At 47.2% G+C, this 25,194-nt stretch overlaps 1 protein-coding gene across 5 annotated transcripts in view; it reads left to right on the forward strand.

Moving 5' to 3' along the window:
* Nucleotides 1–3,086: 3,086 nt before the first annotated feature.
* Nucleotides 3,087–25,194, forward strand: part of SLC5A9 (solute carrier family 5 member 9) — a 39,297-nt gene continuing 17,189 nt past the window's right edge. The window contains exons 1-12 of one of the 5 annotated variants that reach the window (XM_049879228.1): nt 3,087–3,421; nt 9,101–9,239; nt 15,774–15,923; nt 16,427–16,647; nt 18,716–18,787; nt 20,534–20,638; nt 20,978–21,142; nt 22,364–22,469; nt 23,546–23,626; nt 23,935–24,140; nt 24,359–24,494; nt 25,015–25,122. In XM_049879228.1, the coding sequence (XP_049735185.1) occupies nt 16,486–16,647; nt 18,716–18,787; nt 20,534–20,638; nt 20,978–21,142; nt 22,364–22,469; nt 23,546–23,626; nt 23,935–24,140; nt 24,359–24,494; nt 25,015–25,122 (1,141 nt within the window). In that variant the 5' untranslated portion in view covers nt 3,087–3,421; nt 9,101–9,239; nt 15,774–15,923; nt 16,427–16,485. The remainder of the gene's footprint in view (nt 3,422–9,100; nt 9,240–15,773; nt 15,924–16,426; nt 16,648–18,715; nt 18,788–20,533; nt 20,639–20,977; nt 21,143–22,363; nt 22,470–23,545; nt 23,627–23,934; nt 24,141–24,358; nt 24,495–25,014; nt 25,123–25,194) is intronic. The other 4 variants (XM_049879229.1, XM_049879231.1, XM_049879230.1 and 1 more) reach the window with 4 other exon arrangements.

The following is a 25,194-nucleotide window of genomic DNA, read 5'->3' on the forward strand; positions in this document are numbered from 1 at the left end:
ATATAATAATAAATAATAATAGCAGTAATAGCACCTATTGATTGAGCATTACTGTGCCAGGCCATGCAGTCTGTGCTTCACACATACTCACTTTATGCCCCAAGATGAATGTGAGGTAAATCTTGTCATCCCCATTGCACATGTGAGGAAGCTGAGGGTGAGAGAAGAGAGATAGTTTGCCCAGCATCACATAACTGGCGAACGCGAGATGCAGGCCTGGGTTCCAGAGGTGCCTGACTAAAGTTTTTGCTTTTCTGCTTTTCAGCTGTAACTCCAGTGGCTTCCACCTCCTCCATAACTCTTAGAACTGAGAGGTTAAAGGAGACCCTCTGGATAATTTAGTCAACAGCCCTTCAGAGCTTCAAGGCCTTTAGAAACAGCTGCAGACATCTCCTTTCACAGATGAGAAAACAGGTGGCCACATGACACAGAGATTTGTCCAAGATCACAAATGAGTTGGTGGCAAAACTCATCCCCAGCCTTCTGGCTCCAAGGTTTTTTCTCTACTCCTCTGTTACCTTCTGCTCCTTGGGCTCAGCTATTCTCTCCTAGATTGAGCTCTGGATCCTCATACAAATGATGTCTACAGAGAAGATATCTGATGTCAGCATCCTCCGATCCGTCCTTTTACCAAATCCCAGGGAGCCCACAATTGTGTTTGGTCTTAGGCCATGGGGACCCAAAAGAGCCAGCTGCTGCCCCAGAGGAGCTCACAGTTTGGGGTGGGGTGGGGTGCTGGCATGGACATGGGTAGGCCAGCACGATCAGTGCTGGAAATGGGAGCCCCTCACAGGGTCTGTAAGAGCACGGCGGCAGGAGATTACCTGGGAGGGATGTCAGGAAGACAACATCTAACCAGCCAGAGTTGAGGAGAGAAGGAAGGAAATGATCCAAAGACCTTCAGGACCTCGGGAGGGTAGGGGTAAGCAGCAGAAAAACAAAAAGATGGTGCTGAAAGGGGCATTAAACACCCTTAGAACTGTCTATCTAAAGTAGGTCTCCTCTTAGTAGCTTTCCCAAGTGGTACTATCCAACATTTTCCATTTCAGACTCTGGCCTTCTAGTGACCTATCCATCTGCTGGGGTCAATTTCCCTTTCAAAATGACCCCAACCGACACCATCTTCTTCCTGTAAGTCCGCAGGCCTATGGGACACACCTAAAGCTCTGCCAACAGACCTTTAGAAACTCTTCTCACTTGCTTAAAGTGAGGATGAAAGAGACCTATGGGCTCCCCTGACTGAGCAGGGAGGGAGGAGGGGATGCCATATCACTTAGCTCTTTTCAAAGCGAGTACCGCTCCTGACTCTAGAACAGTCACACTTCTACAGAGATGGTGGCAGAAATGGTTCCTCCAAGAAACTGTCTCAAAGACAGTATCAAAGGTGCGAGAGACCTACTGGGGGAAAACAACTGCAGGACCAATGGGAGGAAGCAGGAGTGGGAATCATGAGCCCTCAGGTCACATGGCAGGTGTGACAAGGAGGAAGAAGGTAAGGAAGAGTCCAGGCTCCAGGGCAGTCCCAAGAAAGTTTCAGCTGAGCCAAAGAAGAGTCGTCCAGGCCAAGGTACACATTAGATGAGTTACACTTCCTGCAGAATCGGTGTGCGCTAGTATCCTTGCCATGCTCAATTGTTGGCCTGGGGAAGGTGTGGCCTCAACTTGAATGCAAGGTTGAATAAAGAGGGCTGGCAGCTGGGTCAGTCTGATGCAGGTGATTTGAGCTCGGGACATATCCATGGCAGCTGCAACATGGGTTCCCTCAGTATTCTGATTCATTTCTAGAATGTGGGGGTGCCAGGAGCATGTTATATTGTTCTTAACCTTTGGACTTCAACCAAAACTGAAACACAAGGAGTCCCATTTTATCATCTTAATACATATACATTATGTCATTTAATTTTCCCAACTCCTTAAGAAGTATGTATTATTATCTCCTACCACCCATCTGTCAGTTTGTCATACTGTAGTGACTTGGGTGTTGCTGTGATGCTGGAAGCTATGCCACCAGTATTTCAAATACCTGCGGGGTCAATCACGGTGGACAGGTTTCAGTGGAGCTTCCAGACTAAGACAGACTAGAAAGAGCGGCCTGGCCACCTACTTCTAAAAATCAGTCAATGAAAACCGTATGGATCACAATAGAACACTGTCCAGCTCACTTGCTTTGGACACATCATGAAGAGGAATCCACTGCTGAAGGGGATATTATGTTTGATGAAGTAAAGGGCCAACAAGGGTGTGGGAGACCCTCAGTGAGATGGATTAGCACAGTAGCCACAAGGATGGCCTCAAACATGTTGGCTATTGTGAGGATTACATAGGACTGGGCAATGTTTTGTTCTGCTATACATAAGGTGGCCATGAGTCAGAGTTGACTCAGTGGCATCTATCTATCTGTCTATCTATCTGTCTACAGATGCAAAATCTTAGGTTTGTTAGGTTAAATAATTCTTCCATTATAATGTAGCTAGTGGGCAGGACTCAAGTTTTGACTCCGCATGATGATTCTCCTGTTCTATTGACACTGCCATTCCAGGTCAAGCCATAGGGCAATCAAGATGGATCCTGAAATCTTACTGAGCACAGGTAAAAGCCATGCCTCCTGGGTTCATAGCACTTTGCAGTTTGTGAAACATTTTCATATCCGCTGTTTCATTTTATCCTCCCAACCACCTGTGAGTGTTATTATCTACATGTTATAGGAGAGAAAAATGGGACTCGGAAATGTGAAGTATAATACTTTGTCCTCATCACCCAGCTAGTGAGTGAAAGGGACTCAATGGACCTGGGTTTGTCTGGCTTGGGGCTCTGTGTGCACATCGCTAATCCACACTCTTTGCCTAGACCAGCTACCAATCACGCGTGCAAGTGTGTGTGTGTGTGTGTATGTGTGTGTGTGTGTGTGTATGTGTATGTGTTTCAGTCACACCTGTGGACAAGCTAATACCCAAGCCAAGACCTTGTTCCTAAGCTCCAAACAATGCCCACATTTTCAGAATCAGCCCACCCCACCTCCTGCCTGGAGAAACCTGTTTGCCCAGGTATGTGAGGGGAAGGGCTGCCAGCAGCAGCAACAACAGCAGCTCACTCTGAAGCTGTGGACTTCCACATCTGACCCTGGGGGTCCTAGAGAACTATGAGCCCAGAAGAAGTTTTCTTTTCTCCAAGACATCCCGTAGTAATGGCAAGAGTTGTTCCTCAAAATCCGAGGCCCATGGGGCTGGAGTGAGATTTCAGAGCTTGCCCCTGTCACCTCACTGGGGTGGAGCCACGGCTCACCCATGCCAAACTTGAGCTGTCAGAGCAGTAGTCAGAGGCCAGGTCAGGCCAGGCTGCGCGACGACTGGGGAGTTGCTGCCCAGGGGACTGAGGCTGAGAGACTGGGCCCAGGAGGTGTTGTCCAGGCCAGACTGCACAGGTATGGGTCAGGCCGGGCCTGGCAAGGATCATTTTTTAGGGACTAGAGCTTATAACTCTCCTTCAGTTTCTCTCCTCTCTTTTCAATCCTTGGGTCTCTGTCACTCTCTTTCTCATTCTCTACCCTCCTATGTAACAACTTTTTCCTCTTGCAGTTAAGCATCCAGCTTGTCCACATGGGGCCTCCATCCTTCCCCATGTCAGATGCCTTGGCCCGGAGGTGGCTGGCGTGGGTAGGGCCTCCCCTGGTCTGCACACTCGGTGTGTTTTTCTCCTCCTCCAGGGCCAAGCCTCAGTTATCTCTGTCTCCTCAGCAGAGAGCACAGCCACTGCCTTCCCCAACACCAGGGGCATCATTGTCATTGTCTTCTTGGGGAATGCTGCCCCCTGGAATTGTGCAATGGGCAGGCCTGGCACAGGGCCTGACACAGAGTATGCTCACTGACTTACTGGGGTGAACTAAATTCAATTGAATATGAACTTGAATTGAGAAGAGCGTGGGCATGTAAAAAGGAATGCAGCATCACCAGGTCATGTAGGCTAGGAGCTAGAGCTGTAGCAGGAACGGTGCAGAGGTAGGCAGGGAAGGAAGGGGTGAGTGAGGGCTGCTGTGATAGGAAAGGATGCTGAAAAGATCTCTGGAAGTGAGGCACAGATTCCAGGACTCCTACCCCCAATCCAGTGACCTTTGTGCCCTACTTCAGAGTATCCATTGGACTGGGCAAAAAAGGGCCAATTTCTACCCCCTTACTGCCCATCACCACCAGAAGGGGTTCACTTTTCATGCTTTCCTTCCCTAGAAGTGGGGCCAGGAGAGAAAGGACAGGTGGTATATCACAGCTTTTAGAGTCAGTCAAACCCAAATTCGAAACTCAAAAAAGCTGTAGTTATGGCACTTAACCAATGAGTCTTTGTTTCCTCATCTACAAAACTGGGAATAATAAAGCTAATGCATATGATTAACATAGCAATCGAGATCATACTTGTGATGTGATCTACTCAGTGTATCTGGCAAATCCCGGTAAATATTAGTCTCCTTCATTGTTCTGGAAGAGGAAGTTCTCAGCAGGGAGGTTGTACTCAGACTGTTTTTTTTTTTTTTTTCTCCAACCCATTGTCCAGTCCAATCCATGTCTGAAGAGTTGGCTTCAGGAATGATTCCTGTCCTGGGCCAACAAAAGGTCTGGGGGCCATGACCACCAGGGTCCTTCCAGTCTCAGATCATTAAGTCTGGTCTTATGAGAATTTGGGGTCTGCATCCCACTGCTCTCCTACACCCTCAGGGGTTCTCTGTTGTGTTCCCTGTCAGGGCAGTCATCGGTTGTAGCTGGGCACCACCTAGCTCTTCTGGTCTCAAGATGATGTAGTCGCTGTTTCCTGTGGCCTTTTCTGTCTCTTGGGCTCGTACTCACCTTGTGTCCTTGGTGTTCTTCATTCTACTTTGATCCAGGTGGGTTGAGACCAATTGATGCATCTTAGATGGCTGCTCGCTAACGTTTAAGACCTCAGATGCCACACTTCAAAGTGGGATGGAGAATGTTTTCTTAATAGATTTTGTTATGCTAATTGACTTAGATGTCACCTGAAACCATGGTCCCCAGACCCCTGCCCCTGCTATGCTGGCCTTCGAAGCATTCAGTTTATTCAGGAAACTTCTTTGCTTTTCGTTTAGTCCAATTGTACTGACCTCCCCTGTATTGTGTGCTATCTTTCCCTTCACCTAAAGTAGTTCTTATCTACTATCTAGTTAGTGAATACCCCTCTCCCACCCTCCCTCCCTCCCTCCTCTAGTAACCACAAAAGAATATTTTCTTCTCAGTTTAGAGTATTTCTCAAATTCTTATAATAGTGGTCTTATACAATATTTGTCCTTTTGCAACTGACTAATTTCACTCAGCATAATGCCTTCCAGGTTCCTCCATGTTATGAAATGTTTCACAGATTCCTCACTGTTCTTTATTGATGGGGAGTATTTCATTGTGTGAATATACCATAATTTATTTATCCATTCATCCGTTGATGGGCACCTTGGTTGCTTCCATGTTTTTGCTATCGTAAACAGTGCCGCAATAAACATGGGTGTGCATATATCTGTTCGTGTAAAGGCTCTTATTTCTCTAGGATATACTCCAAGGAGTGGGATTGCTGGATTGTATGGTAGTTCTATTTCTAACTTTCTAAAGAAGCGCCAAATCAATTTCCAAAGTGGTTGTACCATTTGACATTCCCACCAGCAGTGTAGAAGTGTTCCAATCTCTCCACAGCCTCTCCAACATTTATCATTTTGTGTGTTTTGGATTAATGCCAGCCTTGTTGGACTTTTGATCTGCATTTCTCTAATGGCTAATGATCATGAACATTTCCTCATATATCTGTTAGCTACCTGAATGTCTTCTTTAGTGAAGTGTCTGGTCATATCTTTTGCCCATTTTTTAATCGGGTTATTTGTCTTTTTGCAGTTGAGTTTTTGCAGTATCATGTAGATTTTAGAGATCAGGTGCTGATCAGAAATGTCATAGCTAAAAAGTTTTTCCCAGTCTGTAGGTAGTCTTTTCACTCTTGGTGAAGTCTTTGGATGAGCATAAGTGTTCGATTTTTAGGAGCTCCCAGTTATCTAGTTTCTCTTCTACGTTCTTTATGTTTTCTATACTGTTTGTGCCATGTATTAGGGCTTCTAATGTTGTCCCTATTTTTTCTTCCATGATCTTTATCGTTTTAGATTTTACAGTTAGGTCTTTGATCCATTTTGAGCTAGTTTTTGTGCATGGAGTGAGATATGGGTCTTGTTTCATTTTTTTGCAGATGAATATCCAGTTATGCCAGCACCATTTGTTAAAAAGACTGTCTTTTCCCCATTTAACTCTTTTGGGGCCTTTGTCAAATATCAACTGCTCATATGTGGATGGATTTATGTCTGGATTCTCAATTCTGTTGCATTGATCCATGTATCTGTTGTTGTACCAGTACCAGGCTGTTTTGACTACTGTGGCAGCATAATAGGTTCTAAAATAAGGTAAAGTAAGGCCTCCCACTTTGTTCTTCTTTTTCAGTAATGCCTTATTTATCCGGGGCTTCTTTCCCTTCCATATGCAATTGGTGATTTGTTTCTCCATCTCATTAAAGCACTCCTTGGGATTTGGATCGGAATTGCCTTAAATGCATAGATTGCTTTTGGTACAATAGACATTTTTACAATGTTAAGTCTTCCTATCCATGAACAAGGTATGCTCTTCCACTTATGTAAGTCTCTTTTGGTTTCTTGCAGAAGTATACTGTAGTTTTCTTTGTATAAGTCTTTTACGTCTCTGGTAAGATTTATTCCGAAGTATTTTATCTTCTTGGGGGCTACTGTAAATGGCATTGATTTGATGATTTTCTCTTCCATGTTCTTTTTGTTGGTGTAGAGGAATCCAACTGATTTTTGTATGTTTATCTTGTATCCCAATACTCTGCTGAACTCTTCTATTAGTTTCAGTAGTTTTCTGGAGGATTCCTTAGGGTTTTCTGTGTATAAGAGCATGTCATCTGCAAATAGAGGTACTTTGACTTCTTCCTTGCCAATCTGGATGCCCTTTTATTTCTTTATCTAGCCTAATTGCTCTGGCTAGGACTTCCAGCACAATGTCGAATAAGAGTGGTGATAAAGGGCATCCTTGTCTGGTTCCCGATCTCAGTGGGAATGTTTTCAGGCTCTCTCCATTTAGCATGATGCTGGCTGTTGGCTTTGTATAAATGCCCTTTATTATGTTGAGGAATTCTCCTTCTATTCCTATTTTGCTAAGAGTTTTTATCATGAATGAGTGTTGAACTTTGTCAAAGGCCTTTTCTGCATCAATTGATAAAATCATGTGATTCTTGTCTTTTGTTTTATTTATGTGGTGGATTACATTAACTGTTTTTCTAATGGTGAACCATTCCTGCATACCTGGTATGAATCCCACTTGGTCATGGTGAATTATTTTTTTGATATGTTGTTGAATTCTATTGGCTAGAATTTTGTTGAGGATTTTTGCATCTACATTCATGAGGGATATAGGTCTATAATTTTCTTTTCTTGTGGTGTCTTTACCTGGTTTTGGTATCAGGGATATGGTGGCTTCATAGAACGAGTCTGGTAGTATTCCATCCTTTTCTATGCTCTAAAATACCAGGAAAGTATTCTGCCGACAAATCCTCGACAATTTTCTCTGTATTTTCTGTTATCCCTTCCTGTTTCTGGTACTCCAATCACTCATAGATTATTTCTCTTGATAGAGTCCCACATGATTCTTAAGGTTTCTTCATTTTTTTAAATTCTTTTATCTGATTTTTCTTCAAATATATTAGTGCCAAGTGATTTATCTTTGAGTTCAGAAATTCTAGCTTCTACTTGCTCAGTTCTGCTCCTCTGACTTTCTATTGAGTTATCTACTTCTGTAATTTTATTGTTAATCTTCTGAATTTCTGATTGCTGTCTGTCTATGGATTTTTCCAGCTTATTAAACTTTTCATTATGTTCCTGAATAATCTTTCTAATTTCTTCAGTTGCTTTATTTGTGTGTTCCTTGGCGTGTTCTGCATTTTGCCTCATTTCCTTCCTGATGTCTCTGTATATTGAACTTTTGTATTCTGCATCTGGTAATTCCAGGAATGCACTTTCATCTAAAAGATCCCTGGATTCTTTGTTTTGAGAGCCTGTTGAGGTGATCATGGCCTGTTTCTTTATGTGACTTGATATTGACTGTTGTCTCCGAGCCATCTATAAGTTATTGTATTAATTATGCTTTCTTACTGTGTCGTAGCTGCTTGCTTTGTTTTGTTTTGGTATACCCCTATGGGTTGCTTGAGTGAGCTAGCTTGATTATTTTCACCTTTGGAGCTCTGGTGTGCTGTCCCCAGCTGGCTAGAGCTGTTATCAGGTATATCAGTCTAGGAGTCCATTCAGTTTTCTTGTATGAATTCAGCTCAGGTTTCCAGGTAGCTGATATCAAGTGTGTGGTAGAGGCTCTGTTCTACAGTCTTAGAGGGGCAGGGGTGATTGGTGTATATACCCGTATCTGATTGCAGGGGGTCATGCTGTGAACAAGGCAGGGGGCTGAGAACCAACCCCCAAGTGTCTCTGAGGAAAACACATCTCTGTTCCCCAGAGCGTGCTGGTGGGTGGGCTCTACAGAGGGACCATGGGCACCCGAAGTTTTTGTTGTAAGGACTGGGAGGTATCAGTTATCCCTGGACCCCTGTCGCAGGTGGCTGGGCGACCCAAGTGGAGCCACCAGTCCTTAGGTCCCTGCTGTGGGTAGGTGAGGACCTTGTTTAATAGGCAAAGCAATGTCAAATGTCAAACACCCACCTCTCCACCACACTGCTGAAATGGTTGGAGTTTGCCAACAAGGGCCTATTCTACCAAAAATAGGCCCACACAGGTCCATGCAGAAGGGAAAGGTGCTCAAGGTCCACGGACAGTCTATGCCTGGACAGGAGCCACTTCTGTCCTGAGCTCCCCCAGTTAATGGAGCTAGCAAATTATCTTTTCCACCCAGTTGCAAATTTTTTCCTTCCCCAAGGCCAGGAGGACGGCTCCCAGTGCTCACCAGGGTCTATCTCAGGCCTAGGGATTCAGCCGCTGAAGCTGGGTTGGGGTTGGGGGGGGCGCAGTAAAATATACACAAGTATTTAGCTTTTGCCGTGCCCTTCTGCTCAGGTTCCGGAGGTGTGAGTGGGCTGTGTGGCTGGCTGCTTCTCCCTGAGGAAACTGCGGTCAAACGCTAGGACCAGCCTGCTGCCGCAGCTGCCGCCACCGCCACTCCAAGAATGGTGCCTGAGGGCTCTCTGCGATTCAGGTCCGGTAACTCCTCTCCATTTCTGAACTGTCTCTTCCTTCCCCTGACCCTCAGTTCATTGTCCAAGCTTGCCTTTGATGCTCAGGGCTCCCAGCTCATCACAAATATACTCTTTTGACTTTTTTGGGGGGTCTTTGTTGTAAAGAGGGCTGGATGGAAGCATCTGTCTGTTCCACCATCTTGGCTCTGCCCCTCAGAGTGGTTTTTCTGGAAGAATGTGCAGGTAGCCAGGGTGGAGGCCAGCCAGAGGTACACTGTTACATGCCCAGGATTCTGCTTGGGGCCAGGAGCATTGGAAGAGACAGAGGACAGAGACAAAGGTAGAAGAACACCTAGGCAAGAGCATGAAAGGGGTCCCCTTCTACAAGGAAATCTCTGATTCCATGGCATGGATTCGAAGGCTCCATGGGATGAGGACCCACTCTTTGTCATCAACATTGGATGCCTCAAGCTACTTATCCCACCTTCAGTGCTTTAGCCAATGGTTCCCATCCTAGCTATCCTAGTTACAATGCCAGTCCCTTTGGGATTGGAACAAATTCAAGGCTGGTTCTCGCTCATGGCTCCTGGAAGGGAATGAGCACATGTAGGCACTGGGAGCTGAAGAGAAGCATCACCAAGGGGTGGGGGGCACATAAGATGGAGGATCTTGGACCCTGGTACCATGGTCAAGGCAAGGGCACAGCAATGGGAGAGAATGCAGTGCAGGTCTGCATGCTTCCAGTTCAAGAAGAACAACCAAGGCCACATCCTCTCCGCCCCCTCAGGACGGTCCCCATCTCCGTCTAAACCATTGCACCAGTTTCCTCACTTTTATCCAGCTCCCTTGCTGCCCCAAGAGAGATGTTCTAAAATGCCAGTTTTTAGCACCCACTTCTTCTTGTGGCCCCCCGCGGACTCTCCATGCAGACTCTAGATGCCAGCCACACCAGAACAAGCCGTTCTCTGAACACATTATGCCCATTTATACTCCGTTGCCTTGTTCTTACTGTTCTTTCAGCTTGGAGTGTCTTTCTAGCCCAACATCCCCTGTCCTGCCCACTGTCCACCCCTGTCACTCCAACATGTTTATTAAAAACTTTCGGCCTCCATTCTTTAAGCACTGAGTTTGTACTAGTCACTTGGGGAACAAATGTAAATAAGATACCAAGGTCCCTGCTGTTGAGGGGCTAAAATCTAGTAAAAAGACACACAGAAACTGACAGTTACATTCAGTGAGATAAATAGGGGAGCACAATGGGGTTGAGGAAGTTCCCTAGGTGCGGGGGTCAGAGAAGGCCTCCAAGGAAGAATCGTGGTAAGGAAAGAGTTTACACAAACACCTGGTGGTGAGGAAGAGCCTGGCATTTTCTGGAATTACATGTAGTACAATTCAGCAGCAAGGAAGCAGAAGGAGGATTTTGACTCTGAGGGGTACGGAAGAAGGCAGAGCCTCTATGTAAGAAGGCTGCAGAGGGAGCGGATGTTCATGCAACAGCCTGGTTGCTATGATAGCTGAGAGCCTACCAGTGAAAAGCTTGAGAACAGAGAGGCATTTGTACAACATGGGCCCTGTAGAATGGCTGAGAGGGAGAGGAGCAGTGGGAATAAAACCAGTTGCCATACAGTCAATTTCAACTTATGGCGACCCTATGTGTGTCAGAGTAGAGCTGTGCTCCATAGGGTTTTTAATGGCTGATTTTTGGAAGTAGATTGCCAGGCCTTTCTTCCAAGGTGCATCCGGGTGGACTCAAGCCTCCAATCTTTTGGTTAGCAGCTGAGACCATTAACCATTTGCATGACTCAAGAACTCGTGCAAGGAGTTGGGTAGGGACAGGGAAAACACAGAACATCATGAGGATGGGGAGATAGGAGAGGTTAGCTATTCAGAGGGAATGAATGACATTTTGGGTGGTGACCTCAAGGACAAGGCTGTGAGGATGGTGGAATTAGCTGGCCCCAGGATTCAAAGCAGAGCTGTGATTTCCAGATGCTTCTGTAAGGGCATAGGCTAAAGCCCTAAGAGCTGCAGATGCCAGAAGTGGAGATCTGCTTACTGGAAGTCCTGGGAACTGGCATACGGAAGGAACAAGACTCAGGGAGTAAAACCCTGAGAGCAACTTTCTTAAGCAAATGGCCCTTAAACTTGATCAGTGGGGTAGTTCTTCCCTTATCCCTAGATTAAAACTCAGGCAGTTTTATGAGGTTTCTAATTATAACTAAATAATAGAAATCCTTGCTGTCACTTTAGGTGTGAAAACACAGTCTCATTTAAGAAATTTTACATCAGTTATAATGTTCAAAGTCATTCATTATTCAACATTTCAATTTTTTTTTGAACATTTTATTGTGTTTTATGTGAAAGTTTACATAGTAAATTGGTCTCCCATTCCATAGTTTCATGATATTGGTTGCAGTCCCCACAATGTGTTGGCGCTCTCCTCATTTCCACCCCAGGTTCCTTGTTTCCGTTAGACCAGTTTCCCTGCTCCTTCCTGCCTTCTCATCTTTGCTTTTGGGCAAATGTTACCTTTTGATCATAGTTGATTATTCTATTCAACACTTCAATCTTCATTCAAAGGTAAGAACCATGCAGGTTCTGGCTTAACAGCCTGCCTGCCTTGAGAAAGGGGATATTGTCAGCTTGTTATGTTTCCATTTACCTCCTCCACACTTGAGAACCTCTGCTTCTGACCCCTGGGAGTTGGGGTGTGGAGGGGGAAGGAGAAGCCAGGGAGTAGGACAGTTTAGACCTGACTAGGACTCTTCTAAGGCAGCTCTTGTTCTCTGGGCCTGGACCCAGTTTAAGGCTCACTCTTCCCTGTGGGTGCTCTCATGGGTTATTTGGGGTTCCTTCAACATTTTTTTTTTTTCAACATGAGGAATCTCACCTACCCAGCCCTGACTCAGGCACTGCATCCTAATCTACCGTCAATCTAGTTCTTTCTCAGGCTCTACAGATTTAGTGGGTCACTTCCAAATTCTGTCACCTCCAGATAGCCTCTTGAAAAGGCTGTAAGTTGATCTGTACACTGTCTTCTTCATGTATGTGGCACACTTCTAGTCCACACATACAAAAAAAAAAAAAAAGAAAAAAACACGCATCCTACACCCAGCCTAACCCCAAACCAACATCCCATTTACTCCCACATCTGAAGCAGCAAGTCAGCCACAAAAAAAAAAAAAAGTTGCCATTGAGTCGAATCAGACTCATAGTGACCCTACAGGACAGAGTAGAACTGCCCCATGCAGTTTCCAAGGAGCCCGTGGTAGATTCAAACTGCTGGCCTTTTGGTTAGCAGCTGAGTTCTTAACCACTGTGCCACTTATTTCAAGCTTGAGTCAGAGCCTTGTCCACAGTGACCTCATCCAAAGGAGACACTTACCAAGCTCTCCAAGTTTCCCTGCCAAAGCTCTTCTAACAGATTCTACACCTGGGGTGAGGAGAGAGCAGCCGCCAACCCCTCCTCCTTCTTGTTAGGAAAACACAGTGAAGATTTATCCAAAGAAATACTCACAAAATCCTATTTTATCCTTCTCATAGAGTCTTCAGAGCTGTAAATCCAGTTCTTATTACGGGGCAAATCTGCCCCTTAATTTTATTACTTTTATGTGTATTGTATCTTGGTGGCTCAGTGGAAACTTTCACTTCTATATCGCTTAAGGCCTGGTTCAAACCACCCTCCATTACCCGTAAACCCTTCCCCATCTCTCACCTGGACTTTGCTGCTCCTTCCTCTGAGCTCTTCAGCAGTTGGGCAGATGTTCATCTGCTTTGTGCTGTAGGCACCATCTTGCATAGCAGCAGTCTGCCTTCCCCGCGATCGACTGCGTATGTCCTTGTAACCTCAATGCCTTGCACAGTGCCTGGTGCACAGTGAGTGTTTATTTACTGTAAGAATGACGGCACAGGTCAAACCTTCACTCCGGGGTGTTCTCTGGATAACAGAGACCTCATTATTGAACACACACCTGTCTAGAATGTTCAACCCTTTTGAACAGAACTCTCCCTGCCTGGATTTCATATTCTATGTCTTCTTAAACAGAAGGTGCTGGTCATAAGGTAATCTTCTCTCAGTGATTCGGGGTCATTGATGATACGCGTATGAATCCTCTGCTGCTGTTCAACAAAGCCCTTGGTGGAGGCTTGGTCTGTTTGCCCCCACCGTAAGACACTCCAATTTGGCAGGGACTTTGAATTGTCTTGCAGCCCTGGTGGCACAGTGGTTAAGAGCTCGGCTGCTAACCAAAACTGCATCCGCCAGCACTCCTTGGAAACCTTAGGGGGCCGTTCTACTCCGTCCTCCAGGGTCGCTGTGGGTTGGAATTGGGTTTGGTTTTTTTTTGTTGTTGTTGTTGGTATTGCATTGTCTTTTCTTCTTTACATGGGTTTAAGGACATCTCGTGTCCTGTCAAGCCATCGGCTGCTATTCTCACTTCTGTTCCTGAGCAGCCTTTCTCTCCAGTCCTAATTAGCTGTTCTTAATTTGTTGTGAGCTGGGGAAGAGAAATAACAAAGATTATTATACTTCTGTGCTAAGCAAAAATAAATAGACCCGGAGAGGGTCACAGGGGTTTACTGATATATCAAAGGCTCAGGCATTGTGCATGGGCTTTAGAATACCTATCCTGGCTGTTTCAAAACCTCTTTTGCTCCCTTGCTAGCACTCTGCTGGGTTCTGCGTTGCTAAGTTGCCTGAGTAGGTAACAGGAGAGTGGTAGCCACATTTGAGGAGTGGTTGCTATGAGCCCAAACCGGCTGGCTTATGTTTAATTAAAAAGAGCAGGGTTTGGGGCTCAGCCTCAAGCATCTTTGAGAGAGTAGTTGGGGGACAGGCCTCATAGACAGTAGAACCCCAAGGGCCAGTGTGTGGGCTCTTCCCAGTGGGGAGGGTAAGAGGAAGAGCAGGATTAGGATGTTCCCCACTCGGACAGAGTGATGCTGGGACTCAGAAGCCCTCCCAGTGGGGCTCTAGGTATCCCGAGCTCAGGCCTTCCCTTCTCCCCTCCCTGATTAACACCCAAGGATCCACCAGCCTCATGTCCCACACCCCTCCATGCAGCTCACCCTGAGGGGCTCAGCATGGCTGGTGCCTGAGGTTCTGGGCCCAGGCGTCCAAGGGGGCCAGGTCCTACCTTTCATTTTCTTTCCTCAAAGAGAGAAAGGAAGAGAACCTGGCTCCCTCCCTCCCCCCTTCCCACAGTTCTGTGATCCTCTGGAATGCCAAGAGGGTGGCAGGGCCAGCTGGGCCCTTTTACCCAGGTTACTGCAGCCTCGGCCTTGGCCTGTGTGTATAGCAGGTGAACACAGAGTAGACACTCATATGACTGAGATGTCCCAAATGCAGCCATTTCAGAAGGACCATGTGAGAAGGCACAGCTGTGTGTCTGGCGTCTGGGCCCCCAAGCTAGGTCATGCCAGTGTGGATTTCTCTGTGTTAACCTCAAGAGCACACGGTAACCCATGGTTTACAGAGGGTCTTCAGGAGCACACTCATCCTCATTGCGGCTGCGAGGCAGGCAGGGCACAGCTCACACACACGAGGACACCCAGGCCCAGGGACATTTAACAACCGGCCTAAAGTTACTCTGCAATTTACCTAGAGGTGCAGACAAGACTAGAAACCAGGCTGCCTCAGTCCCTGGATGATGTTTTTCCCTAGGCTAGTATTCTGTGCACTTTTCAGGGAAGGTCTCCTTACCCCAGTCATTCCATTCATCACAGCAAAAGGAAGGGAACTCTAGTCCAGGTATCAAAGCCATACAAACAAACAACAACCAAAAAGACCCAGAACTTTAAATTCATATGGAAATCAGATTTACTAGATCCCTGGAATCTATTGCCCAGAAAAAATCTTTAAACCTTGAACTGAAACTATTCTATGAAGCCATCATTAAACTAAACAACAATTTAGATCAATTAATAGAGAATATTTGCCCGGAGAACTTTGTGTTAATTAGATATATGAGTTCAATCTGACGACAGTTAATCTAAAGCACAGATAAGAACTTTAAGGGGAGAAGAGTCTAAATTAACAGTGATGTAGCAATATTGGAGCCCTGGTGGCACAGTGGTTAAGAGCTTGGCTGCTAACCAAAAGGTTGACAATTCGAATCCACCAGCTGCTCCTTGGAAAGCCTATGGGGCAGTTCTACTCTTTCCTGTAGGTTTGCTATTTGTCAAAATCAACTCGGCAGCAACAAGTTTGGTTTGAGTTTTGTAGCAATATGGGTAGAGATAGTGAGAAAGGTGACACATATTAAGTATGTAACCAATGTCATTGAACTATAGTTCAATGTGGAAACGTAGGAATTGTGAACAGATGTATGTTTGGTTGTGTGTATTGCCACCAACAAATAAAAAGTTGCCTTCAAGTCAGTTCTGACTGACGGTAACCCCATGTGTGTTAGAGTAGAACTGTGTTCCATATGGTTTTCAGTGGCTGATTTTTCTAAAGTACATCTCCAGGCACATTCTTCCAATGTGCCTCCGGGTGGACTTAAACCACCAACCTTTTGTTAGTAACTGAGTGCTTAACCATTTGCGTTTCCTAGGGACTCCTGGACCAGGCATAAGAAGATGTGAATTCTGGCCCTGCCTTGTCAGAGATGGCTTTGCTCTGTTCTTTGGACTAAATCATTTTCTCTTCCTGGGCCTTAGTTTTCTACATAATAAAAGGAAAATGACACCTCAGTGCGTTGGAGGTAGGTACTTGACATGGTGGGGGCCAACAGCTTTGAAAGGGCAGTAGTAGGCTCACCCAGTCACCTCCCTGTTTCCCTCCCACGAGACTGTAAGAAAAAATCATGAATTGACTGTTAAGAAGCCTGACTTCCGGTCCCAGCTTCACCTTTACCTTTCTGTGTGACTTTTTTTCCCTGCGCCTCAGTTTCCCCTCCACACAAGCAGGAGATTGACCACCCTTTTTTTGAGGTCCTTCTAGCTCTCGGAGTCTGAGACTCTGCTCCTTTCCTCGTGTTTCTTGGAGCAGGGGGAGGGAGTGTGTGTGCGTGTATGTGTGTGTGTGTGCATGTATGAGCATATGTGTGTATATCTGTGTGTGTATGGTCATGTGATAGCTGGGGGTAGTCTTATAAAGGGTGGGGATGGCACTTAGGGGAAGGCGGGTGGCCAAGACTTTACGTGCCAGTGGGGCTCAGAGGTTTCCCTGCAGCTAATAGTGCTTGGCACTGTTTAATCATTAAAGGAAAGGAATGAATCCAGGAACACCTCAAAGTCCAGCCTGGTGGTGACTGATATTAACAGATGAGCATAGTGCTGGAAGCAACGGGGCCTGGAGCTTTGAGGCACAGGTACAGGGCTGAGAGAATGCCGCACTCAACACTGGACTCTGGGGTCAGCCTGCATGCCTATGACATCACGGTTGTGGTTGTCTACTTTGTCTTCGTCATCATTGTGGGCATCTGGGTGAGTAAGTCCAGAGTTTGGGGCCTCGAAATGGGGGCAGAGGCAGGCTGTCATTCTTGGCTCGATTGTGGAGCTGGGAACAGGAAGGCAGATCACAGAATCACAGGGGGTCTGAGATGGAAGGGCCTTCAGGAATCATCCCCTCCAACTCCTTTTATAGAAGGGAAGACTGAGGCCCAGAGAAGGGGGAGTAAGTTTCCTAATGTCACACAGCAAGCCAGAGGCAGGGCCAGGCCTGGAGCTCCAGTCTCCTGACTCACTGTCTCTATGCAACTTCTGTCTTTGACCCCCCAGCCATCCCTGAGCCCTCTTCCCCATCCCAAGATTCCCAGCCCTGCCAGTGCTTGACTCCCTGCCCTAGCCCAGCCCTCCACTTGCTAGTTTCTTGCAGAGGAGTTGTGCTTTCTAAAAAAAATATTGGGGCTAATGCATTCATAAGGAAGGGAGGCAGGCAAACCCCAAAGTTCTCCGTTGTCCACACAAGCCTTGGTGCAGTGGGAAAAGAGCAGGCAGTTTGCAGCTGTGTGGCCTTGGGAATATACTGAGCCTCAGTGTTCTCTCATCTAAACAATGAAAATAATAGGGACTATGTTGTAGAACTGTTGTGACCACTTGGCTACACAATGTATCTATGCACCTGGCGTGGTGCCTGGCACACAGTCGGTAGGCAATAAATGGCTGCTATCATCGCCATAGCATTCAGGAGAAATTCCAGCACCTTTAGACTCTGCTGTGAGGCAGACTGTGACTTCAATTCTACTTATGAGGCTGTGGCAAAGCCAGGAATCTTCTCTGGGCCTCAATTTCCTCATCTGTGGAGCGGGGTGAGCAATCCCTGCCTCCTAGGGCTGGTGGAGGAAGAAATGGACACAGATGGTCACTGGCTCCTTGGAGGTAGCTGGCCGTGAAAAATACCAGCTCCTCTGTGACTTTGGACAAGCCATGCCCCCTCTTTGGGCCTCAATTTCCTCATATATAAAATGGGATCCTTTCTGCTCTTCTAGCCTCCCAGAAAATCAGAGGCAACACCAGAAGTTTGTGTAAAAGCTTAACAAGCTCCACATCCTACACAGACTTCTCATTCCCTCGTAACTGAAGTCTTGGCCACACCCCTAGGCAATGTTTTATTCTGTTGTACATGGGGTTGCTGTGAGTCAGAACTGACTCGACAGCACCTCACAACAACAGTGACAAATTAATCATCTTCCCTTAGGGAAGAGAATCTTCTTGATAAACTTCCCCTGCCTTCCTCTGCATCTAGTATTTCTCCCATCTCCAGACCCCATCAGAGACCTGTTGGCTTCAGGATCTTAGTAACTGCTTCATGCTTGTCCTTCCTTCCTCATTGCCCCTGTGTCCCAGAGAAACTCCTTTCCCTCCCCACTCTCCTTTCGTGCAATTCTCTTCAGATCAATTCCCCAAACAGGCCCATAATTGACCACCTGCTGGTGTAGGACAGGGGTACACTGCAGGGTCCTAAATGGGGATAAGTGATGTGGTCTGGCCTCAGGCCAGGGCAACAGACGCCCCAAAACAGAGCCCCTCTCACTCTGCCTGGTGCCCAAAGATCCACAGTCAGGGCTGTAGCTGTTTCTGTCCCCCTGCCATCAGGTGTGGGTGTCCTCCCAGATAGGAGAGAAGGGAGAAGAGAGGAGAAGGCAGTCTCCCTGGAAGCCACTATACACCTGAGAATGAGACACAAAATCATCTCCTGAAAGCAGGTTTTGGAAGAAAGAAAGGATAAGAGGACAAGAGCATACAAGCATAATAATCTCATACTCTTGCACAGCACTTTGTCATGCATGAAGTCTTTCTATACCCTTTATCTCCTTTGCTCTTCGCACCAGCCCTGGAAGATGACAGCTGAAGCTCAGAGAGGGGAAGCGGCTCTCTCAAAGGCACATAGCTTTAAAATGGTGAAACCTACACACTTGCTCAGCTGTGTTTGGCTCCAGATCTCACTCACTGTGGCCCCGTGCTGCCTCCACTGAGGGGTAGGGAATCTGGGTGGAGGACAAATTTGGAGATAAGTGCGAGAAATCCTCATCTCTCACCCTTTCCTTTCCAGTCATCTATTCGTGCAAGCCGAGGGACCATTGGAGGCTATTTCCTGGCAGGGAAGTCCATGAGCTGGTGGCCAGTGAGTTGATCTTCCTCTTTCCCTTCTCGACGTGGAGGCTCCCACCTCTGTTTTCCTCCATCCCCGCCCTCCATGGTCCTCATCTCTTGCGTAGACAAAGGCGGCAGCCTCCTTACTGAATTTCCTGACTCTGGACTTCTCTCCAACCCAAATTCACCCTGCAGCCTGAGTGGTCCTGTCAGTGCACACCTTGAACAGGCACTTATTGCACATGTCCTAAGTGTAGGCCCTATACTGGGCCCTGAGCATACAGAGATGCAACTAGAATGTCCCTGTCAGATGGAAGCTCACAGCTGACTCATAAGCAACATGATCAGTGTTGAGCTAGAGGGAAGCATAGAACCTTGTGAGAGCTTGGGGGAAGCCCCCAACTCCCAGACAGTGGGGCTTAGGGGAAGATGGGCTAGGGAAGATTTCCTTGGGAGGGTGACATATAAGCTTAATTTCGAAGAACAGTTAAATAAGGGAAATTATAGAGGTAAAATCCCCAACAACCTTAAGGAATTTATCCCCAAGATCTTTGTGAGTCCCACTTTCTCCCCTCTGCCATCTCACTTTTCTCTTGGTCTTCAAAACTAATTTATGCTTCATGAAATGTGCTGGGGTGAGGTAAGCCTCACCTGGAAAACTAGTAGGGGAATTGTCAGCCCTCAATGGTAGCTGAAGCTGTTTGCACGCCCAGTCATACAAACTCATACATGACACACGTGTACACAAACACACCAACAACCATCTCCTACTTCTTCCCATTCCTTTCTTGGTTCTCACTGCTTTTCCCACCCACCACTGGTCATAGACTCCCTAAAGAGTTCGGGGAAAACCAGGAGGCCTACAGAGCTTTCTGGAAGGTTCAGGCATCCGGGACATGAAAGGGTAGGGGCAAGGAGATCTCATGCTCTTCAGCATGATGGAATCCCCAGGGATGCAAGGCAGTTCATAGGGCTGCTGCTGCCTCATCAAAAGAAAAAAAACAAAAACTCTTGGAAGACATTTTGCTCAGATGGCACCCACCCAAAATCACAACCCTAGAACTGAGTCATTGGGAAGGAAAAGAAGCAGGACAGAGCACATCTCCTCTGGTCCACTGGGGGAAAGCAAGGGGCCCTGGATAAATGCACAGAGCAGAACTCTGTGTCTCACAGTGGGTAGAGAGAAAGCCTGGGCATGAGGCAAATGTTCTGGCATGAGCCAGGGCTCCTGGCTGTGCCCAAAAGACAGACAGTGCAAAAGTGTGCAGATGTGCCCCTGTGGGAAAGGCAAGATGCTGGTGCCCATTCTCAGGTGAACAGGGGATGTGAGCTCTGTCTCCTTCACCTGAGATCAGGTTTCAGTCTGGGGCCAGAATCAGAACTTGTATGTCTGTATGACAGTTTGATATCTTCGCACACTTCCTTAATTGGCCACCCATCCCTTCCCACACCCTTTGCCAAATACCTCATATTTCCTTGAGTTATGAGATGGGAGCTCTGGATTGGGTAGGAGAGGAGGTGCCTCGCTGTTTCAATGTATGACTGCATATGAAGAGCCCAGCACAGTGCCTGACACACAGCAGGTATCCAACAAATGCCAGTTCCTTCTCTCCTCCTCATTGTTCCTCTTTCCTCTCCCCACTCTGACCTCAGATTTCCTGAGTCTAGATCCTACTCTCTCTGCTTCTTTCCCAGCTCCTGAAGTCCTTGGCCCTGATTCCAGCTTGATGTATATTACTCCTGACCACTGACCCTTGACTCTGCTTGTGCCTTGCAGATCGGCGCTTCTCTGATGTCCAGCAACGTGGGCAGCGGCTTGTTCATTGGCCTGGCTGGGACAGGGGCTGCTGGAGGCCTTGCTGTCGGTGGCTTTGAGTGGAATGTAAGATGCTGGCCTGGAGGCTGATCGGGGAAAAGGGGGTCTAAGCCCACCCCGCCTACCTCCATCCCTGGCCTTAACACTGGGAGGAAACTCAGAGGTGCTTGAGAGGCTGAATGGTGAATTAAGAATCCATTTTACAGAGGAGGAAGCCAAGGTCTGGAGAAAGGAGAGGGTCTTCTCAGTGGCCACACAATTACTAACAGGAGGACTGAGATCAGGTCCCATGTTCTTTACCTCCCTGCTCAGGGCTCTTCTGCAACACAGCACTGTCTCTGAGAGGGAAGCTGCCCCTCCATCTGAATTTAGGACCTGGATACCTTCTTCTCCCCGCTCTCCCAGGCAACCTGGCTGCTCCTAGCCCTTGGATGGATCTTTGTCCCCGTGTACATCGCAGCCGGTGTGGTCACGATGCCACAGTACCTGAAGAAGCGATTCGGGGGCCAGAGGATCCAGGTGTACATGTCTGTTCTGTCTCTCATCCTCTACATCTTCACCAAGATATCGGTGGGTACCTACTCCTACGTGGCCATGTCATCTCTTTGAAAAGTCTAATTAGGAAAATGCTAAGGATACTACCATGGACTGGTCACTAAGAGAGAGCTGATAGTCACAGATTGGATGGAAGAATGAATGAATAGAAGAACAGATGGAAAGATGGATGGATGGACGATTTCACTCCTTCATACAGCTATGGATCCACATATATCTAAGATATACGCCCCCTTAGAAGCGGAGGAATCAAAGATGAATGATAAATGTTTGTTGAGTGGATGATAAACCCCATCTCCTAAAAACTCATAATCTAGAATTCATTCTTCATTAATTTATCTTTATCTTTTAATTGTTTCTTCATTCAGCAACCATGTATTAATTGCCTAGAATGTTAGGGTTAGAAAGGTCCTTATTCTTCTTTTTTGACCTAAATTCAGAAAACAAACTTACACAGGTCAAATGACTTCACCAAGTTCACACAGAAGGCTAGCTCTGAGACTGGAACTAAAGTTCAGGTCTTCTAATCCATCCAGGTCTCCTTCCACTCTATCATGTTGTAGACCTTGTAATGGGTTCATAAACGATCATGGAATGGTATCAACAAACACTAAATGTAACTGAGTTACTAAGTTACCAGCTCTAGGGTCGTAAAACTCTTTAAAGCCTCTCATTTCACCAATGCTTGAGAACAACCCTAAGTCAGTTTAGACCAAGGATGTGCCCCAAAGTCCTCTAATAAATCCAAACACATGGATTAGCCTAGAACCTGTGGTTATCTGCATCAGGGCTCCTGCCCCATTAGGTCAGTTGTGGACCCATCTGGTAGCTGAGTGGGGGCACACAACTCTGTTGGGGAGCAGTTAGGAACACTCTGGGTTCCTACTCTCTCCTTTCAAATGGCCTCTTCTCTAATCTCAACTTTTCCCTTCATTTGCTCAATCTTTCATTGCATTCCTTCATCACCCCTCATAGCCCATAGACTATCCTATCAGTGCTACCATCCAGAATTATTCTCAATTTTGAATCCTTAAGCAGTATGCATCTGCTTTAAAGTCTCTATGGTTCCTCAATGTCTGCAAGATCAAGGCCATACTCCTTAACATGGCACTTGAGGCTCACTTTCATTGTGTGGTGAGGGGTGAGGGCACTGGGAAAGTAAATACATGGTGTATCCATGGTGGCCACATCAAGGTCCTTGAGTGACCTGGACTCCTGGCTCCTGGTTCTCTGCAGACTGACATCTTTTCTGGAGCACTCTTCATCCAGATGGCCTTGGGCTGGAACCTTTATCTTTCCACAGTGATCCTGCTGGTGGTTACAGCTGTCTACACCATTGCAGGTAGGGCTAAGGGAAGGTCACATTGAGGTGCAGGCACTGAAAAATAGAGATGCAGAGCCAGGGAGAGTTAGAGAGGGAAGCTTACTAACTCTCAGAGACACAAAGAGAAAGACTGAAGGAGAAAGAAGCACAGAGAGAGGGGCAGAAAGACAGAGAAAACTGATCCTGAGACAGAAAATGAAAAACAGAAGAAACAGAGAAAGGGAGGTAGAGACAGAGGTGTAGAATAAAAGAAAAAGACTGAAAGGCATCATGTCACAGAGCCAAGGGGAGACTGAAAGAGCCAGAAATATGAAACAGAGGCACAGAGTTGGGAAGGAGGGGCACTAAGAGACACTGAGAAAGACCAACTGCAACATAGAGTAGGGTGGAGATGAGGAGACTAGTCATTGGACTAGAGTAACTGTGAGGTGCCCTGGGGAAAGCAACAGACTACCTTCTCCTGTCTCCCCCAGCACTCCTCACACAGGGCTGGGTACACTGGGTGACTGACTTGAGGCAGACTTACTGATGGTTAAAGTTGGCCCTGAAAAAAGGACATATTTAAATGGGTGTTGGGAGGAGAAAGGAGAGATTAGGAGCGATCATTCTCAGTAGAGCTAATGGCACAGGCAAAGAAATGAATATATATAGGGGCCCTGGTGGCACAGTGGTTAAGTTGATACAGCTGCTAACCAAAATGTCAGCAGTTCAAATCCACCAGCTGCTCCTTGGAAACCCTATGGCACAATTCTTTGTCCTCTAGGGTTGCTATGGGTTAGAACTAATTCAATGGCAATGGGTTTGGTTTGTTTTGTTTTGGGTTTATGTATATAAAGAGATATAGCACAACAACCACAGAGCTGCAGGGATAGAAAGTACAAGACCTGAGTACCTTTAACCGTGACCAGCCCTCCATCCTCCCAAGGTGAGGCAGAGGGGGTGGGCACAGGGTGCTGGGATGGCAGGTGTCCAGAGTCCACCTCCTAAGAGGGCTGTGTGTCTTCTCTGGGCTCCCCAGTGTGGCTAAGCACAGGGCAGGTACCCAGAGAGGAACATCCTGTTGGTGCTGACAAACCTTGTCCTTGCATTCCCAGGGGGCCTCACGGCCGTGATCTACACAGATGCTCTGCAGACAGTGATCATGGTCGGAGGAGCCCTGGTCCTCATGTTTCTGGGTAAAGATGAAACCTAACATACCCCCACCTCTCTAACCTGTTTTTGGCTGTCACCCCCATGGCTTGACTGGAACTCCCTAGAACACAGAGTCATGGTCCCCTCTAGGCTGGGGTTCCTAAGAGCAGGACTCCCTGTACACCACACCAAGGATCTCAGGTCTGATCCCATTCTCCCTTCCCTTCCCCATGCCCCACGCTGACTCCAAGCCAGGGATCCTTGCCTGGGACTGGGGTTTGGGTGGGCCGAGCAACAGTCGCGCTCAGCTGGGTCTCAGGGCTGTTTCACTCACTGTGGTCTCTCACCACAGGCTTTCAGGAGGTGGGCTGGTATCCAGGCCTGGAGCAGCGGTACAGGCAGGCTATCCCTAATGTCACAGTTCCCAACACCACCTGTCACCTCCCACGGCCCGACGCCTTCCACATGCTCCGGGACCCTGTGAGCGGGGACATCCCATGGCCAGGCCTCATTTTTGGGCTCACGGTGTTGGCCACCTGGTGCTGGTGCACAGATCAGGTACTGCCCCCAGGCTTGGCTTAGCCCACCACAAAGCAAGTGGTTTCTGCAGGAAAACAAGGCACCCAGAAGCATAGAGGATGGGGACTCCCTTTGGAACTGGTGGTCACTTTGGAACTGGTGGAGGGGCACAATCTGTGACCCATGTCAGGGCTCACCTGTGGCTAAGCTGAGCCCTCCCTGGTCCAAGTGACAGGCCTCTACTGCTGCCATTTTAGGTCATTGTGCAGAGGTCTCTCTCTGCCAAGAGTCTGTCCCATGCCAAGGGAGGCTCCGTGCTGGGGGGCTACCTGAAGATCCTCCCCATGTTCTTCATTGTCATGCCTGGCATGATCAGCCGGGCCCTGTACCCAGGTAAGAGCTAGTCTCCCGCTTTGGGCACTGGCATGTGGGCCTTGCAAGGGGCTTCCAGAGAAGAGGCTCCTGGGCAATGCTGGACTAGAGCAGGGTTGGCAAACTTCTCTGTTGAGAACAGATTGTAAATACGTCAGGCTTTGCAGGCCAAATGTTTCAGTATTTCAGTAGAAGAAATTTGTATCTGAATGCTATTTTTAAATCCTGCTTCCTTTGTATATAGGAAAGACCAATTAAGGCATTCTTGACAACTTTCAAGGATATTTGCCTTTTATAAAGGCATAAGACCTAAAGCCCGAAGGAGCATGTCAGGCTTGTCAGGATAGCAGTACAGAAAAGAAACAGCTATGTCACAATACCCACACACCCATCTGTACCCTGACCCCCTAGACACTTGCCCTGTCAGAGTCACCAATGAACACCTTCCTATAGTGTCAGAAAACAAATATTGGGCCAACCAGGGAAGGCACGAGCCAGGCCCCAGATCACATAGTTTTAACCATCATCACTTCTTCTGCAGATGAGGTGGGCTGTGTGGACCCTGACATCTGCCAAAGGATCTGTGGGGCCCGAGTGGGATGCTCCAACATCGCCTACCCCAAGCTGATCATGGCTGTCATGCCCGTTGGTGAGTCCCCATTTCCCCAGCCTGCACTCCCAGCTCCCAGCCTCCTCCAAACCCCACTGCCCAGGACGCTAA

Source organism: Elephas maximus, chromosome 3 (genome assembly GCF_024166365.1).
Source record: "Elephas maximus indicus isolate mEleMax1 chromosome 3, mEleMax1 primary haplotype, whole genome shotgun sequence".
Classification (NCBI taxonomy): Eukaryota; Metazoa; Chordata; class Mammalia; order Proboscidea; family Elephantidae; genus Elephas; species Elephas maximus.